At 36.7% G+C, this 18,429-nt stretch overlaps 3 protein-coding genes and 1 non-coding gene across 5 annotated transcripts; all 4 read left to right on the forward strand.

Moving 5' to 3' along the window:
* On the forward strand, positions 405 to 477 carry TRNAA-CGC. Its single transcript has one exon. It is a non-coding gene; the product is annotated as a tRNA-Ala (tRNA).
* Positions 550 to 6,284, forward strand: LOC18606713. Its single transcript, XM_007040480.2, has 12 exons — positions 550 to 1,172; positions 1,260 to 1,423; positions 1,537 to 1,614; positions 2,077 to 2,156; positions 2,643 to 2,727; positions 3,064 to 3,483; positions 3,807 to 3,914; positions 4,614 to 4,681; positions 4,855 to 4,942; positions 5,037 to 5,108; positions 5,187 to 5,240; positions 5,756 to 6,284. The coding sequence occupies exons 1-12, from the start codon at positions 713 to 715 to the stop codon at positions 5,834 to 5,836; spliced, it is 1,758 nt and encodes a 585-aa protein (XP_007040542.2). The 5' UTR covers positions 550 to 712; the 3' UTR covers positions 5,837 to 6,284.
* On the forward strand, positions 7,946 to 12,275 carry LOC18606714 (UDP-glucose 4-epimerase GEPI48). Its single transcript, XM_018118397.1, has 9 exons — positions 7,946 to 8,357; positions 9,540 to 9,589; positions 9,674 to 9,809; positions 10,127 to 10,228; positions 10,425 to 10,652; positions 11,127 to 11,205; positions 11,482 to 11,564; positions 11,667 to 11,758; positions 11,898 to 12,275. Exons 1-9 carry the CDS (start codon positions 8,175 to 8,177, stop codon positions 11,989 to 11,991), a joined length of 1,047 nt encoding a protein of 348 aa, XP_017973886.1. The 5' UTR covers positions 7,946 to 8,174; the 3' UTR covers positions 11,992 to 12,275.
* Positions 13,539 to 18,198, forward strand: LOC18606715 (dynamin-related protein 5A). 2 transcript variants are annotated; one of them, XM_018117695.1, is made up of 16 exons: positions 13,539 to 13,887; positions 13,986 to 14,049; positions 14,145 to 14,252; positions 14,345 to 14,446; positions 14,564 to 14,614; positions 14,874 to 14,935; positions 15,211 to 15,301; positions 15,497 to 15,561; positions 15,667 to 15,861; positions 16,009 to 16,128; positions 16,268 to 16,338; positions 16,432 to 16,657; positions 17,133 to 17,183; positions 17,281 to 17,509; positions 17,641 to 17,780; positions 17,873 to 18,198. In XM_018117695.1, the coding sequence occupies exons 1-16, from the start codon at positions 13,759 to 13,761 to the stop codon at positions 17,999 to 18,001; spliced, it is 1,833 nt and encodes a 610-aa protein (XP_017973184.1). In that variant the 5' UTR covers positions 13,539 to 13,758; the 3' UTR covers positions 18,002 to 18,198. The 2 variants fall into 2 exon arrangements, with proteins under 2 accessions (XP_017973184.1, XP_017973183.1); XM_018117694.1 differs by having other exon boundaries at positions 16,268 to 16,657.

The following is an 18,429-nucleotide window of genomic DNA, read 5'->3' on the forward strand; positions in this document are numbered from 1 at the left end:
GATCCTCTCAAGACGGCGGCATACCCTTAGCATGGCCCAAAGTAACTATAACCGAAATATGTTAACGCCGATTTAAAATATGCAGAGTGGAAAACAAGTATCTCTGCTCCTACCGAGATCATGTGGTCAATGGTATCTCTTGGGGAAAAGGCCATTGTGCTAGTGCTCAAAGAGGTGATTCATTGGTAGGCCTAGTTCCCTCGGTAAACGGTATTCAATAGTGTGCAGTGAAAGAGGCCATCGAGACATATAATTTCTTGTATCCGTATATTTGTATTGCATCAACCTAGTGATTGGGCAAATGCTGTCTTCTTTGTCCGATACCAAGTCTCTTAAATATTTGTTTTTGGCCAGATGTGGAGTAAATTGCAGCAATTCTGAGTACGACCGCAGGCCAGCGTTAAGGGGGTGTAGCTCATATGGTAGAGCGCTCGCTTCGCATGCGAGAGGCACGGGGTTCGATTCCCCGCACCTCCAATTACTAATTTTAATGCGACCTTTTTCCTATCTTGTGGGCGATCACCTGTGACCTGTCAATGGGAATGATGCTTATCCTTTCATAAAACAACTATTTCCATGTGTCCTCTGAACCTCTCGTTCTTCATCATCTTCATCCTTCATCCAAAGTGAGAAAAACGAAACGATTTTTTTTTTTTAAAGAAAACACTCTAGTTCTGGTTCTAAGGCTTGTAAAAGCAAAGGGGAAAATAAAATGACTCTGAACATAGCTTCTTCACCTTGGCTGTCTCGCTTTTCTCCTCCAATCTTCACAAAACTGCCCGAATATTCTCCAAACAACAGCAACAGCACCAGCAGCAGCAACGCTACTCTTTTGTTTCTCCTTTTACGCACCAATTCCCTCTCTTCTCTCAAAACTAACAAACCTTTCAAACCCAGAGCTTCATTAAAAAACACCCAATCAAACGGCGTCCTTGAAGGGGAGGAAACCTCCGTTTTAAACGAGGAGTTACTGAGCAGAGTCTCGGCTACCAAAGATGCGGACGAAGCACTGGAAATGATCGATCAGAGTCAGAGTGAAAGCAGTGAACAACGATATGGCGGCGTTGTGAGTGGCTCTGATTGTCGTTTGATAATAAGCGCCGCGCTTGATCGTAACAATGCTGACTTGGCTTTGTCTGTTTTCTACGCCATGCGTTCCAGTTTCGACACAGGTTTACTTTTTTCTTTTTTCTTATTTAACCTTAAAACACGAAAAACATTGTCTTTCTGTTCTAGTTATCGAATGTTTTTGGTGATAGGCGTAAGTGAGAATGGGCCATTGGTTGATAGATGGAAATGGTCAAGACCCAATGTCGGTATCTACACTACATTAGTTCAGGGCTTGGCAGTATCGTTAAGGGTCTCTGATGCTCTTAGAATGATCGATGATATTTGCCGAATAGGAGTTTCTCCTGGTGAGGAGGTATAAAAGCTAATTTTGTTCTTTCTATTTACTTATAAAAGATGTTCCTTTTGATAACTCTGATTGAACAAACCTTCTGGGTCTTTTTGGTTTTTTCTTTAATCTTTCGGTAGGTTCCTTTTGGGAAGGTTGTAAGATGTCCCATTTGTACCATAGCTGTTGGTGTTGCTCAACCACAACTTGGAATTCAGGTATATACATTGAAGTCTTTGGTACTGATTTATTGCCTGTTCTGTAATTACAACTTCCAGGATTGGAAAGTTTGTTAAGAGTGCTACCGCAGCTACAAAATCTAGGTTGTAGTTGCATAATATTGGCCCTTTATGCACACATGCCAACTGCATGATTATGGTGTGAACCAGAGAAGAAAAAAAGAAGAATACATTTTTACTTGCCCTATTGATTGCTTACTGCGAAAATTGAACTTTCTGTTCTCTTTTTCTAATGTTTTCTTTACTGTTCTTGTTTCCAAAATATCTTCTTTCTGAAATTCTGCTTCTAAGAGAACAAGCTTTTATCCAGAGGTAGCCTGAATTTTCAACCTGTGTTTCTGCACCTCTATAGAATTTTTTGCATAAATTGTTGATGCTCAAGCCAGAATTCATGCGTATTTTACCCAAAATTTTACTATCTATTTCTATGCATTTCTGCAGATTGTATGTTGTGCCAAATGCCGCTACAAGTATGAGCTTGTTTCTGGCAACATAGTTAGTGTTGACTCAGAGGAAATCAGGTTGGTTTATTTCTGTTTGCTTTACTTTACTAGGATGTTTGCCTTTTCTCCAACTGATGTAAACTCATTTTTCTTTACTCATGGCTTTTAAACTTGTTTTCCTTAGCTAAGTGAGTTACCAGCCGTGGTATATTATTTAAGTATGGTTGACTATAGACATACTTAATTAATATATAGTGTGTCCATATCTTACCTTGCAAATTTAATAAACTTTCCAAATACCTTGAAAATGACACATTGCTTTATTCATAAAAGAACACTAGGATCAAGTATTTTGCTGGATTACTGTGGTTGAATCTTTTTTAACTTGCCATAACTTACGTTGCATAAGCAATTATGAATGCACTATATTTATCAGTTGAAATTGAAAGACTTTAGCAATATTTTCTTTAATTTGATTTTAATGTTGATAACACAATATATACGTGTATGGTGTTGATGCTGGGATATTCACTTTTTCTAAGGAACTCCTCCTGCCGAACGCAGCATGGAGATTCCAGCATGGAAAAGGGGGCTAAAATCTCTGCGGATACTGAAGCAAAGCATTCCTGCTGCTGTTCACTCTATTGTGGTATGCATTTTTTACCTTGTTGAGTCATTCTGCTTCTCTTATTTGACAATTTGATCTTTTGGATTCAAAACTTGGTTCTTGTGTCAAATTATGATCATTCAAAATGCGACTTGCAATCTTTTTTATTTCATCAGTGAATCTAGTGATCCAATATGTGACAGGATCTTCAGAGTTTTCTTCTCATCATTGAAGCCAAAACCTGAACGCTCTTTATATGATTTATTACTCTCAGTGGCTTTCTTCACAAATCTTTTAATTTAAGCTGCAAATTTTTAGTTTATGTACTCAGCCCCTCCAACCCTTTTTTAATCAGTTCTATCCTCATCCTCTTTTCAGGTTCAAACTCCTTCTGGTGTGGCCCGTACACACAGGTTTGCAACTGAAAGAGTTGATCTCCCAGCACAAGAAGGAGAAAGGGTAACCATTGCTTGTGCTGCTCCTTCAAATGTTTATAGAGAGGTTGGACCCTTCAAGTTTAGTCCAAAGGACCCTAACCTCTACCCTGGAGAACCAATGTGCCTGACAAACCACAAAGATGGCCGGGAATCACAATTATTAAGAGCCCCTGCAAAAGATGGAAACTCGTCCTTACTTAATCCTGCCTTTCTCATTCCAATTCTCACTGTTCTGGCTGCTGGAGATGCTGCCTCAGGAATAATAGACCCAAGCTTGCCACAATTGCTTTCAGTTGCTGCTGTAGGATCACTTGCTGTTGGAGCAACTTTAAATGCTGTGATTTTTCCCCAATTGAATATGGTAAGCTATTATCTTGGCTTGCTTTAGTTCTAGTATTCTGCTTGTAAAACCTTTAAACCCTGGTATAATCAAGATTCCAACCCTTTTTTAAGGCTATCATTTAATTTCAAGTTTTTCACAGCACTAAGTTCCCACTTTTCTGTTTTAAATGCTAATTATTGCTTGATAGCATCACTTCAGTGATTTTAGGTATTATTTGTTATTCATAGCAATCAGGATATGTAGTTCAGCTCCGCAATCTGATTCTGCTATTTCTATGGAAGCCGTTCAGGAATTTTCTCAGAGAGAATAAATGCATACTCATTGTCTATTGATGGTGACAGCTTCCTCAAAGATCGGTGGAAACAACTGCTATCAAGCAGCAACTTTTATCTCAGTACGATGTACTGCAGTCTCGCATCAGGGACCTAAAAGAAGCTGCTGAAAAAGAGGTATGGTCTTGCGAATTGCAACTGTAATATAGTTAACTATTTTCCTAGTTAGGTCTTTCACTTGGGACACTTGCTGCCAGAGTTTCAACTTTGGCCCTAAGGTGCTTGGAATGGAAATCATAATTTCTCCTATCCTGGCAGTCCAGAAGCAGAATCTTGTTAAACTGAAATTTTTACTATTTTGAAAATTTGCATAGGAAATGACAGAATTAAGGATGTAATTCAGATTTATGTAAACGTCTTTTTCCCATTAAGCAAATTGAAATGAGCATCTGCAAAGACAGTCATGAAATTTGATACATGAAGTTGACTCTTATATGTCAGTCAATGAAGATTATGTACTCAGTTTACTGCTTCCGCAAATGTGTATTTTGAAGATTGGCTTTTTTAAAAACTAACTACATGTGATTTTAAACTTGAAACTTCAAAATTTATTGTTTGCTGCCTGTGAATTTTCTCACGGGAACTTTCATATTGTATATTGGTGTTGAAGTATGAGCTTGACTGGATGAAGTCTTAATCTTCTAGATATAAGTTGAAAGAATGTATATTTTGTCAACACACTTTTTTTTTTTAAAAAATATATATGTTTGATAAATCGTACTCCTCAATCATTCATTAACCATAGTTGTTTTCGATGTCACTTCATCCTAGGGTGTTTTGAAGTTTTATTCAAGAAGCTTGTTCATTCATGTGTAGGTTTGGATGTTGGCTCGCATGTGCCAATTGGATAACAAAATTTTTGCCATAGGAGAATCTTCTTATCGGTGAAAATCTCTAAACATTCTTATTACTCCTGTTTTGATTATTATGCCTTCTGTTCTTAAGATGAATATCTTTCTCATTGGCCATCATGTGTTTTAATATGGCTCAAGCCTCCAGGTCACTTGCTTCATTTTCAGTAGGATGAAACAATGTTTTCTTTGTTCTCTGTTTCCAGTGCCCGGAGAAGTAGAATCAAAAGGGTGCGAGAAGGCTTGGAGAATTCTCTAAGGGGAAGGATTGAACTCATTGATAGTTATGCAAGAGTATGTCTTTCTACCATAAAACCTTAACAATTCTTTTCTGTTTATTCTTATGAATTGCATCAGGTTGATATATGTGGTATTGTTTACTCATCAGATCTCTTCAATGATTGAAATTGAGGTAGAAATGGACTCTGATGTTCTAGCTGCTGAAGCAGCAAGCAATGCAGTGAGCACTAGTCTATATTTTGTTTCTCTGCATTTACCTGGCACATTTGATGATTAAATTAAGTGATTTTTTCTATAGGAAACTATCGCTGAACAGATACAACAAATCATGGAGCTGGAGAATCTTGAAGAGGCATGTTTCTATCTCTCAAAGCAATTTTCTTTTTACTTATAGCCCCGCCCCCCCCCCCCCCCCTCCTCCTGACATAGCTTGTGGATTTAGACATAGCTCTGTGTGTTTTGGGATATCCCACAACGCTCTGATTGAAATTGGTTATCCTAAACTCATGAAAATATCTAATATTAAAAATTTAGAAGTCAGGGAACTGGACAAAAAGACAAGGTTTTACTTGCCAAGAGATCATACGAGGGTCTTAGCAAGTATAAAAACTCAATTCAACTCCTGACAAAGGCCCTTAGTATTTTATTTTCTTAGCCTACAGCCTACAGGTAGGATGAACTGATGATCGGGTGCAACTTTCTCTTTCTGGTTCTATACCGCCCAGCAGCTTGTTTCTACTACTACCCTTGGCATGCCATTTCTCTTCTGCTGACCTAGTATCTACCATGGATTTGAAACACATGGTGTAGTTTGACTCTTGTTTGGTTTCTTCCTCCCTCTTAATTTCTTCTAACATGTTTATGCAGAAATGGAAACTCCAAGCTGAAGCAAATGATGAGGCAGAAAAATTACTTAGTTCCCAATCCATACCAACAGAACAGATTTAGATATCTAGTTAGTAATCATTTGATTCAAGTAACACTCATTTAGCATGGTTAAGCATCAGTCTGGTGGCAGCATCATTTGCCTTTTGCCCAAGGACATTCCTTTTCAGTTGGATCACTTTGAAAATCGGGCCATCGATGTTGGAGATCGAATGTGTGACAATGATCCATATAACTTCCGAAGCATTTCAATCTATGCTGGATCGGATTTAGGAGAAGGTGAACAACGGAACCTTGGCAGTTGGCTACCTGCCTTAGTCACAGCAAAACGCCATTCCAACAACTTGCTGGATAGCTTGGTTCCAACCGCAGATTCTTGTATATGTAATTGATCCTGGCCTGGCACTTGTAAATTTTGCAGCAAATGTATGTATTCTAAAACAGATAAAGCATCAAATCATAATAATTTCTTCTATAATGGAAAATTGGGGTTGAAAAAGTTTTCATGTAACTTCTCTTATCTTTTTCAATCATTGGTTCTAGGTGGCATTTAAATTGTTCTCTATTTGCGCCCATTGTTAGATTCGAAGAAGTCAAAAGAGAATTGGGTTTCACGTCTATCTTCGTGCTGTTGACCTATCAACCACCTGTCGCCACCAAATTAACCAAGTGCCCGTTTGCTCTAAGTGACACGAAACCCAATCCAACTAGGTTAGGTGCAATCTCTTCACCCATTCCTTCTTCTTTTCCTTGTTTGCTTCTTCTGTTTACTTTTTCCTTTTCTCCTTTCGATGCATGGAACCAGGACGTTTCAGATGGCAATAGCTTTTGTATGCAAAAGTTAGGAATTTGAGAATATATTTATTTATAAGATAAAAAGTAACATGCAACCTCGTGCTGTCCATATTTTACGTGATTAAGTGACATAAAAGTCTAAACTTTTGGACTTGGTAAGAAACCCTCCCTCTTTAAAATATTTCCTCTGCCTTTGTCATTGCCCCTAATGATTCCGTTTTTACTGGTTCTTCCTGAAGCTTTCTAGGACTCTGGCTCATTTCGGGGGCATTCACGAACCTATTGCACTTCCGTATCTTATCTTTCCTTTTGCAAAAAGGCAATTATAAAAACAACAAGATTCTCAAAGTTTTAGGAAAAGATGGCCAAAGTCCCACAGAATTTATTCTCTGCCATGAATTGGGGTCATCGAAATTTCTTGACTGGGATTTAGAATTCCCCTTTTTTTTCCCATATATACAAACTAGGATATTACCAATTTATGAAACATTAAATACGGTATTGAATGCCCTTTTAATCACTTGACCTAAAGCATCCTTTTCAGTTGTCATGATTCACAAAAGCATTTTCCTTTCCTTGTTCATCATAAATGGTTTTATTACCTTCTTTTCAAAGGTATCATTGATGCTGGATTGCACTTTCCCAACACAGGAATTGATTGCGAGTTTATGACACATGAGGAGCTTAACGGAATTAGCATATTAAAGCTATTTATAAAATATTTACAAATATTTCCATCACCATGGACCACTTCCAATATTTCTTAATGCCTACCACCGCCCTATCACATGATAATGCAATTTATTCATGCAATTCTCATTGGTACATTTACAAAAAAGAAGTGTCATACCACTAATTTCTCTTTCGAAATAAGGAACAGCTTTCAACATAATTCATGTGTTCTATAATATAAAAGGGTTTGCTGTTTGGGTTAAATATGTAAATTAGCAGAATTTCATATCCTCGATTGTAAATTCATTTTGGCTATTAATGCTTATTAATTAATTACGTATTAATATGGTAATTTACTAATTTCTTTATTCTGTTCTGACTTCTGATTACGTCCCATTGAACTGTTTCTTTTCTAGTCCTCCCAGAAATGACAAAAAGGTCAATAAATTCACCGATTTTTCTGGAAAAAATAATATAAAAATAATTAAGAGAGTTATTAAAACCCCGAGAATATCCCTTTCCAAACGAGGCAAAAAATAAAGTACCAGAAGGTTAGTTTGGTCCAAACCGATCTGAAACTGCCACGTAACCTGTAGACTCCCTGGACTTCAAAAGTAGACAAAATCTCTACACGTGGCCGATCCTCTAAGCTCTTTATCTCTCCTCAGTCAGAAACGTAAACAAAATCTTTTCCTTTTCCATTTCCATTTCCATTTCCATTTCCTATCTCCTTCCTCTATCTTTCGGTCTCTCCTTTTTCTTTCCAATTCTCCTTCCTTCCAGTATAAATTCCCCCCTCTTTTCTCTCCCTTAATTCAAAGGAAAAAAAAGAAAGCCTTTACAAGCGTAACGCTCTGCTCTCGGTTTCTTTCCACTCTCTGGTTTTGTCTTCGGTTATTTTTCTCTGTTTTTTTTTTTCTTAATTGGATCGATCATGTCGAAAAACATTCTGGTGACCGGTGGAGCCGGTTATATTGGGAGCCACACGGTGTTGCAGTTGCTATTAGGCGGCTACAGAGTGGTGGTTGTTGATAATCTAGATAATTCCTCGGAGGTTGCTATTAAAAGAGTCGAAGAACTCGCCGGTGAATTCGGCAAAAATCTTTCCTTTCTTCAGGTTCGTTGAACGGTTGAACTCACCGGTTTTCGTTTTTTCTTTTTTTCTAAGAAAAAGAAAAGAAAAGATGTCTGGAGGTGTAATTTTGTAATTATTTTAATGAGAGATTGCTGAGTTGGGTGCCAGAGAATTAAGGCTTATTTAATTTTATGTTTTCGTAGTTAATTTGGAGTCTATTTGGTTTAAATTTGATTTATTTTTAGGCTTAGTTGATAATTGAATTGCTATAGCTGGCAACACGGTGCGTTGTAAAACTTAGGCGGTATGATGTTGAATGTCTTTTTTTTTTTTTTAAGGCGAAAAATTGGTGAAATAATTGCCAACAGTAGACGACATTTCACTTTTCAGTTTCTATTTTGTTTTCACATGCTTTTTTAAAATGCTTTAGTTTTGGTTGCTGAAGGACTTAGTGAATTGATTTACTTTTGGCTTTGTTTCCATTGAACTACGATGGTAATTTAGAAGTTATAATTGCTTCTAAAAATTTTTAATCAGAGATTGCTTCAAATGCACGTGGAAAAAGTTATGCCTTTTATTGTTCAAATTGATCAGTTTAGTGAGCTACATAATTTGATTAAACAGAGTTACTGAGTTGTCAGGTGAAGATTCCTTAAATTAAAAAAATAAATAAATAAAGCCCTTTTGGTTTGTTTTCGTGTTTCAATTATTATAACGTTAGTAAGTAACTACAAAAGTGTTTCTTTCTTAAATCTTTTATTTGTATTTTTTCTTCTTTTTTTTTTAATTTATTGAAGCTTTCTTTTGATTGGGAATGTTTGGATCTAGTTCACTAGTCGGCTGTATCAGTTATAAATTGCTTTTGGGATGACGTTTAAAAGTTTACACTTTAATTTTTCTATTGTAAAGTAACTTATACTGGGTTTTAGGGGGAAGTAAATTGTTTTTGCTATTTTAGGATTTTTTTTTACCTTTTTAGGTATTAAGATTTGTTAACGATTTATCTGGAATCTTGCACTTCAAGGATCTCTATGTTTTGTTTTTGCTTCCTTTTAAGAATCAAATGTATGTTTGTCTGATTTTGGCCGATAATCATATCAATCATGTGTTGTTGAATTATTGTAAAAATATTATGTCATTAAAGTATTGTTTACATGCCCATGATTTGTTATGAATATAAATCTTTGATGGTCCTAATATTTGAACCTCTGCTTTCAACTGCAGATGGACCTTCGGGATAGACCAGCACTCGAAAAACTTTTTGCTAAAACAAAGTACCGTTAGAAATCAATATGTGGTTTTTCTTTTGCCTTTTCCTCTTGCTCAAACTCTAAGATTATTACATGATTATGTTGCAGGTTTGATGCTGTGATTCACTTTGCTGGACTAAAAGCAGTTGGTGAAAGTGTACAGAAACCATTGCTCTATTATGACAACAATCTCATTGGAACAATCACCCTATTGGAACTAATGGCTGCACATGGATGTAAAAATGTACCTCTCTCTCCCTTCCTTATGTGATATGTTCTGCAGCTACATAACTTTGTTTATTGCAAAAAGAACAAAAATGCTGTTTCTGGCCTTTTGTTGCTTTTCTACTATAAGGAAATCATTAAAACTAGGGTTATGATTTCTTCTGGATCAATTCAATGATTAAGTTCATAGACATTTTCTTCAGAACATATCACATAAGTATGATCCTTTTGAATCTGGAATTAGATTTTGAATTTGTATAATTCAATTAGTTATGAATTGGATTGTCATTTTTGAGTTTTAGAACTTGACCATTCTTCTAATTTAATACATTTCAGCTTGTATTTTCATCATCTGCTACTGTTTATGGCTGGCCAAAGGAGGTTCCATGTACAGAAGAGTTCCCCCTGGCTGCAGTGAATCCATATGGACGAACCAAGGTATGTACTGAGCCTTTTGTAACTGCATACGCCTTAGCAACTTGGAGAAACAGTAAGGATAAAGAAGGAACTGTTAATGGTTATTATACTTTTACTGGTTTTGTTGAGGGATCTCTTATGAGTACTTAGGCATTTGTCAATTGACTCTTTCTCCCATAGTGTCATCTAATCATTTCTGACATGGTTGGTCTCTCAGCTTTTCATTGAAGAGATGTGTCGTGATATCCGCAGTTCTGATTCTGAATGGAAGATCATACTCCTAAGATATTTTAATCCAGTTGGTGCACATCCTAGTGGCCATATAGGTGAAGATCCCCGTGGTATTCCAAACAATCTCATGCCTTTTGTGCAACAAGTTGCTGTTGGCAGGCGACCAGCATTGACAGTGTTTGGAAATGACTATTCAACAAAGGATGGGACTGGGGTAAGTTTTGATTTATAGTTGCCAACTTTATGGATCTTTTTGAAATATAATCTGTCCAGCAGGCTAAAGTTTTGTCAGTATACCATGATGTTAGATTCCTACGGAGTCTCGTCTTTTCTCATATTTAAGAATTTGTTTCGGATAGTGAAATTTGTTTTTGACTGTATATGATTTTGAATTCTCCAGCTTCCAGCTATAACTTTCTTTCTCAATAAAGCTTGATACCTTTAAACTCCTACTATCTTCTTGGAATCCCTCTATACTTATTCTATACTGCTTAACACTGGATATTGATGCATCTTCCGACATATTCACTGAATCCCCATTCACCACTTGCTGCATCATTCCTTTAAGCAAATCCTTTCTTCCTTCTAACATGCTAGACCACCCCCATGAAGCTCTGGCTCCTTTTTTAGCATTCAGAGCAAGGTTTGATCACTAGTGACAAAGTGCTGATCATTGGTCTCTTTTCAGGTACGCGATTACATCCATGTTGTTGATTTAGCGGATGGGCACATTGCTGCACTACGTAAATTATCTGATCCAAATATAGGTATGTTTGGTTCCTTGTTTTGTTAGAATGCATCTGATTCTGTTAGAATGCCTCAACTAATCTGTTTATTGTAACAGGGCAGAGTCATATATGGGAGTGGTTTTATCGGTTCTTTCTTAATTGTTATTTTTCTGTAATTGCAACTATTTATTCCTTGATGATGTTAGTTTGTGAGATCAATGAATTATGAAAATTTTCAACAGCATATGTTAATGAACATATAATTAAGGATAGCATTCTGTAAAAGTGGTGCTTATGAGCTATATGCTATTATAGGTTGTGAGGTCTACAACTTGGGAACAGGAAAGGGAACATCAGTTTTGGAGATGGTTGCTGCATTTGAAAAGGCATCCGGAAAGGTGTTGTTTCCTTGTTTGGTTTTTGTCTATTCATATTTGGAGTTGTACTTATTTGTTATTCTTGGTATAGAGTTAACATGCCAACTTGTTTACTTTTATCAGAAAATTCCTCTTGTAATGGCTGGGCGTCGACCCGGTGATGCCGAAATTGTTTATGCTTCCACAGAAAAGGCGGAGCGTGAGTTGAATTGGACGTAAGAGCTTCACATACATGCAAAAGTTTGAAATTTCTTTTTTTCCTGAAATAGTACAGTTAATGTAACTGCTAGCAAAACTTAGATCTTGTGGCATCATCTTATACTAATTCTTACCATAAGCCTGTTGTCTTTGCAGGGCAAAATACGGTATTGAGGAGATGTGCAGGGATCAGTGGAACTGGGCCAGCAACAACCCATATGGATATGAATCTTCTGAGTCAACTAACTGAGTGCCAAGACTTTGTCACCCCACGATTCTTATCAAAAACACTCAGATTAGATTTTCTTAACTTTAATTTCACAGATTTATAGGCGATTATCACTTAGGTATTACGATTATAGAGAATAAGGGGCACTTTGTTTAGGCTGCTTCGATTTCTCTGAAGCTGGTGTTGTGCCCCTCATTGCTACTATTTTCTTTTCTGGCTATTTGTCGAGTTAATTCATTTGACCCTGTTATAATGAGCTACAACTATTTTAATGACAATATCCTCTTTGTCCTTTGTAAGTTTTATGTTGTATAGAATCTTGGTTCCAGTTTTTTACTCTCTGCCCCCTTCCCCTCTATCCCTAAACGTCACAGTTTCAAAGAGAAAGACATGAATCTCACATTGATTTTGTATTAAGTGTTTATATCATTTTATATCTAGGAAACGATTTTTTGTGAAATAGAACTATAAGTGCGATAATACAAAATAAATAATAATCTTTCTAATAGAAAACTTGCAAGTGTAACAGAACATATATTTTAAAAAGTTAGATTTTGAACCGGGTAGGGTGGTGAGATGGGGAGGATTNCGCTACAAAAGGCAAAGAGCAACGGTCTACTGGTCCCCATGGCACGCAGGGGTCCAACGGCTCTAATGGGTTTGTTTGAATGGTGTTAACATTCTTTTCGACCCCCATCTCTTTCCTCCCCTCTCAATTTTTTATTAATTTTTATTCTCTCATTTGATGGGACATAATAGAATATAAATATATAATTTTTACAAATTCAATGCCTTTCTCTATGTGATATTGATATACAATTTATGACGTCATATATATGAAGATTTATCACGGCCAAAGAAAATTAAGTGTTTGTTTCGATGGATAGAAGTGGAAAGCAATGGCGTCCACTACTGCCCATTTTCTTTATAATTTAAACTAAAATAATAATAAAAAAAAAGAGGAAATGAGGATTCGCCAAGTGTTGCCAACTGCAAATGTGCCGTTGGGCCAAAATGCTTGTTTTAAAAAGATGGTGGGTCCTTTTAGTTTGGGTTTTGAATTTTGCAAAGCCTCCTACAATAGACAAATATGAAAATTAAGGAGAAAAACTAATCGTTGAGAATTCAATGATGGGTAATTCGAATCTTATAACCTTTGTCCTTTTTTATTTAAATGATTCTCAATTGGATTCTTTTTTTCCTTTTGTGTAATTTCCTTATGGTTTTGAATAAATTTAAATCAGTAATTATTTATTTATAAAAACCTTCAAACTTTAAACATGAACTACGCAAACGCGGCCTTAGAAGCAATAAGAAGTAACTAGGAAATAACTCTGCAGCGAAAAACTCGCGAGTCAAAGCAGTCAATTTACCCAATGGCTAAAAAAACCAAGTGATTTACCCAACCGCCACGTTTAATCGTAGTTATCACCCCTCCCCCACCCGCATTGCTTACTCTCTTGTCGTACGACTCACCTTTACTGTTGGAAGTCATCGACATGTCCCTTCACTTCAAACGAAGAAATAAATACAAAAAAATTAAATTAAATTAAAAAAATAATTAATTAAAACGCGCTTCACTTTAAAGCCACTCTCTTATTCTTCTCCCCTTTCAAAACCTTCAAACGCAAAGTCTTCTCTCTCTCTTTCTCTTTCTCTGGACGGCACTTATTTACGTTCTCGCACAGATCTGACGGTGCCGTTTTTACTTCATCAGGTCAGATCTAGCTGATCTGAATCCGACGCCGTCTTAGTAACCGGCACCGATCTGTCTTTTTTTAAAAAGAAATGGAGAATTTGATATCTCTTGTCAACAAGATTCAAAGAGCTTGCACGGCTCTTGGTGACCACGGTGAGGCAAGCGCATTGCCTACTCTTTGGGACTCTTTACCGGCGATTGCCGTCGTCGGCGGTCAGGTCAGCAACCGTTCTTTCGTTCTCTTTTCAATTTTAGTCGACTTTTTTTCTTCTTTTTTCTTTTATTTTCAGCTGATCTGAGATTGGAATTTCAACAGAGTTCAGGGAAGTCTTCGGTGCTCGAAAGCATTGTCGGCAAGGATTTTTTACCACGTGGATCCGGTAAAAAATTAATTTGCCTCATTCAATCTTATTTTTCGTCGCTAAGAACTTAAGAAATGATCTTTTGCCTTTTTTTGGTTTAAAAATTGACGCAGGAATTGTTACTCGGAGACCTTTGGTGTTACAGCTTCATAAGAGTGAAGAAGGAAGCAGAGAATACGCTGAGTTTCTTCACCTTCCAAGAAAAAGATTCACCGATTTCTGTAAATTTCTTTTTTATTTCCTTTCAGCTTTTTTCCCCACTTTTACCATAAGGTAATCTTGGATTTTAACTTGATCATTATCTGTGTTATAGCTGCTGTTAGGAAAGAGATTCAAGATGAGACGGATAGAGAAACTGGCCGAACCAAACAAATCTCCAGTGTTCCAATTCATCTTAGCATATATTCTCCCGGCGGTATGATCTGGATATAAATTGTTCTTTTCTTTTTGGTAGATTATTTGATTCTTTGTAAAATTTCCAGCCCTTTTCTTGACGTCTTGACTTTTTTTTTCTCTGTTTAATTTGTTGCAGTTGTCAATTTGACTCTAATTGACCTTCCCGGTCTTACGAAGGTAGCAGTAGGTAAGTATAATGCTTATCACAATTTTAGTGTTTTTTTATTGACTGCAATATATTTTGGGGACCTATAAACATGTAATTATCGAAATTGCGTTTTCCTTCACTATGTAAAATCGAGTATAAGAACTATGGCATCTTACCACTTTAGCACTTAACACCCCCGCCCCCCCTCCCCCATTTTTTGTTCTTCTCATTGCCATATAATTAGCAAGATTCTTCTAGATTAAAAGGTGAAATTGATGGATTATCTTGCTAAATGCAGAGGGTCAACCAGACAGCATTGTGCAAGATATTGAGAATATGGTTCGCTCCTATATTGAGAAGGTAAAATGTGATGTCTTTTTTGTCTAAGTTCAGTGCTCCAGTTGTCAGGAAATTTACTTCAATAAGATTTAAAATGATGTTTCAGCTTACTACCTTTACAAAAATAGTTATTTTTAATGTTGTGTCAATTCAAGTTGTAGGAAAAGTGTGTTGTGGATAGTTGTTGCTGTCTTTTTTCCTGCGGTAACTTTGCAGTGTACATTTTTTGATGATTTATGCAAGAATGAAAGCTGAATAGTGCTGCACTATCTTTTTTTCCTGGACTTTTTATGCAGCCCAACTGTATAATCTTAGCAATTTCACCTGCTAATCAAGATCTTGCTACATCAGATGCAATTAAAATCTCACGTGAGGTGGACCCTACAGGTATGCTCTTGCAATGCCAGTTCATGCTATATTCTTTTTTCTTTGTCAGGCACCTCCAAGTTTGCATCTTCTGTACTTTGTTGATCAGTACGAAGCCATGGGTGCTTTTTAATTTTTATGTTGTAAAAAATTGCTATGATATGTAGAGTTTTTGACGTTTGGTTTCTAATACTTCGTATTGGTATAACCTTTCAGGGGAGAGGACACTTGGTGTCTTGACAAAGATTGATCTGATGGATAAGGGTACTGATGCAGTTGATGTAAGTTGATTTATGCTTGATATAGACATGCTAATCTTATTGAAGTCCTGAGTATTTGAAGCCTTTGGCATTATTGTGTTCTGATTCGTATTTCTGTTGGCTTAGATTTTGGAAGGAAAATCTTATAGGCTGAAATTCCCTTGGGTTGGTGTTGTGAACCGCTCACAAGCAGATATTAACAAGAATGTTGACATGATTGCTGCTCGGCGCAGAGAACGAGAGTATTTTGCTAATACACCAGAGTATAAGCACCTTGCACACAGAATGGGTTCTGAGCATCTTGCTAAGGTGCTCTCAAAGGTATGCTAGTGGGTAATTGTGCTTGTTTTCTTTTTTCTTAAACCTTTTCAATCCTCAATTTTTGCTTGCAAAGGACAGGCTGGTACTTGATTCCAGTATACCTTTTCTTCAATTGTAGTAACCTAGTTGACATGTTTAATGTGTCAGCATTTGGAAACTGTAATCAAGTCCAGAATCCCAGGGATTCAGTCCCTTATTAATAAAACAATTGCTGAACTCGAAACTGAATTGAGTCGCCTTGGAAAGCCTATTGCAGCTGATGCAGGCGTAAGTGTGCTCTTCCTATTTTCTGTGTGGGTGTGTGCGGGTGCACATTCAGATTGGTTGAATATGGATTTTTTGCTATTCCACTTTCAGTTGATTTTAAGTTTTTTGAGAATTGCTGATGGTTGAGATGATTATACAGGGAAAATTGTACACAATTATGGAGATTTGTCGTCTTTTTGATCAAAATTACAGGGAGCATCTGGATGGCGTGTATGTATCAATTCTCTTGTTTTTATCATCCTTAAGTCACCTGTGCCCTGGCAGGTATGGATGCCGTCTTTTTGACTTTAATTATTGTTACAGGCGACCTGGTGGTGATAAGGTGTACAATGTTTTCGACAACCAACTTCCTGCTGCTTTGAAAAGGTTGCAATTTGACAAGCAACTTTCAATGGAGAATATTAGGAAGCTCATTACTGAAGCTGATGGATATCAACCTCATTTAATAGCTCCTGAACAAGGATATCGTCGTTTGATTGAATCTACTTTAATTACTATTAGAGGTCCGGCTGAGGCTGCTGTTGATGCGGTATGAAAGAAAATTTTAGAAATAGGGTATATTATGTTCAATTTGACATGTGGAGTTTACTCTGTAACTATTTCTTAAAGATCATAACTTGGATCAGTTTAATTATGATACATTCCCTTTAAAACCATTTCAAAAATTGAGAATTTTGGGATGTCATTCTTTCACATCTTGCCCATAGGTTATATAAATCTTTAGAATTTACTGGAGATCACTTTTTTATTTCATGGGTGGGAAGGGATCACGGATGTAAAATGCATTGAACTAGATTTTCTGCTATATTGGGGAAGGAAGCATGAGGAGTCTTCACAAAGTCAGCATACATTGCTGCACCTTTACTAAATATTACTATATATTAGGACATTTTTGTCTACTACATCATGTGTTTTCCTTTCAAATATATGAATTACTCTGTGCGTCATGCTGTTCATCCAGTCATACTTCAAAGTGGATTGATTTTATTTATCACATTTTTCAGGTTCATTCCATTCTGAAGGATTTGATTCACAAGGCTATGAGTGAGACTCCAGTAGGTTCCTGTCTATGCAATATCTTATTCATGTATCAAAGAAATTATGCCTGTTGGAGTATTATAATTCATACCATCAATTTGGTTTCGTTTTCAGGAGTTAAAGCAGTATCCTGCTCTGAGGGTCGAGGTTGGAAATGCTGCAGTTGAGTCTCTTGACAGAATGAGGGAACAGAGCAAAAAAGCAACACTTCAACTGGTTGATATGGAATGTAGTTACCTTACAGTTGATTTCTTCCGAAAGCTTCCTCAAGATGTTGAGAAGGGTGGCAACCCTACACAATCAATATTTGACAGATACAATGACTCATACCTGAGGAGAATTGGTAGGTTCATAACACAAAAAAGAAGTTTCTTGAAGGACAGAGATATCTGTTGTTTGAAATTTCAATGCATGATATTAAAATTGAATGTATTTTATTGCTGATCATGGGCGTCTCTGACAATGCATGAGCAGGGACAACCGTTTTGTCATATGTTAATATGGTTTGTGCTACTTTGCGGCACTCCATTCCAAAGTCCATTGTTTATTGTCAAGTCCGTGAAGCTAAAAGAAGCCTGCTGGACTTTTTCTACACTGAATTGGGTAAACTGGAGGTGAGAACAGTTCTCTCTCTTACCGTCTTCTCATTACTTATTTTGTTGAAACAGATGATTTGTGTGATTGACTGGTCGGAAAATTCTTGTAGCAAAAACGATTATCAGCATTGTTGAATGAGGATCCAGCAATCATGGAGCGACGTAGTGCTCTTGCAAAGAGGCTGGAATTATACAGGAGTGCACAGGCAGAAATCGATACAGTTGCTTGGTCCAAGTAGACTGGTGGCATCATTCTTTCATTTATGAGCAGAGTAACTGGGGAAGAACCGGGGAGGGTCATTTTGTTGTTTGTCATGAAGGCAAAATAGTTTTAACCAGAAAGCAACTTCATTTGTTGTGTATGCTACATTTATATATATCTATAATATACAAATGTTTGCCAGTCTTGGTCTGGGAGTATTTGCGCTTTGTCTAATGTGCTCTTGTGAGCTGCTGCTCATTTTGTCTTTGAAATTGTCATTTTCAAAGGCTTGTCTTTTTATTTTATAATAATTGTGATAAATTTTCTAAAATGAATAGCGTTTTGCTGCAGCTGATATTTTTCCTGATAAGTCTCAAGTGTTACGGTTTCTATTTTGGTCTTGAATATGTTATTATTAATTTTTTTTATTTCGAAGCCCAAATATCCATTAAAGCCCACTTCAAC

Source organism: Theobroma cacao, chromosome 3 (assembly GCF_000208745.1).
Source record: "Theobroma cacao cultivar B97-61/B2 chromosome 3, Criollo_cocoa_genome_V2, whole genome shotgun sequence".
NCBI classification, from domain to species: domain Eukaryota; kingdom Viridiplantae; phylum Streptophyta; class Magnoliopsida; order Malvales; family Malvaceae; genus Theobroma; species Theobroma cacao.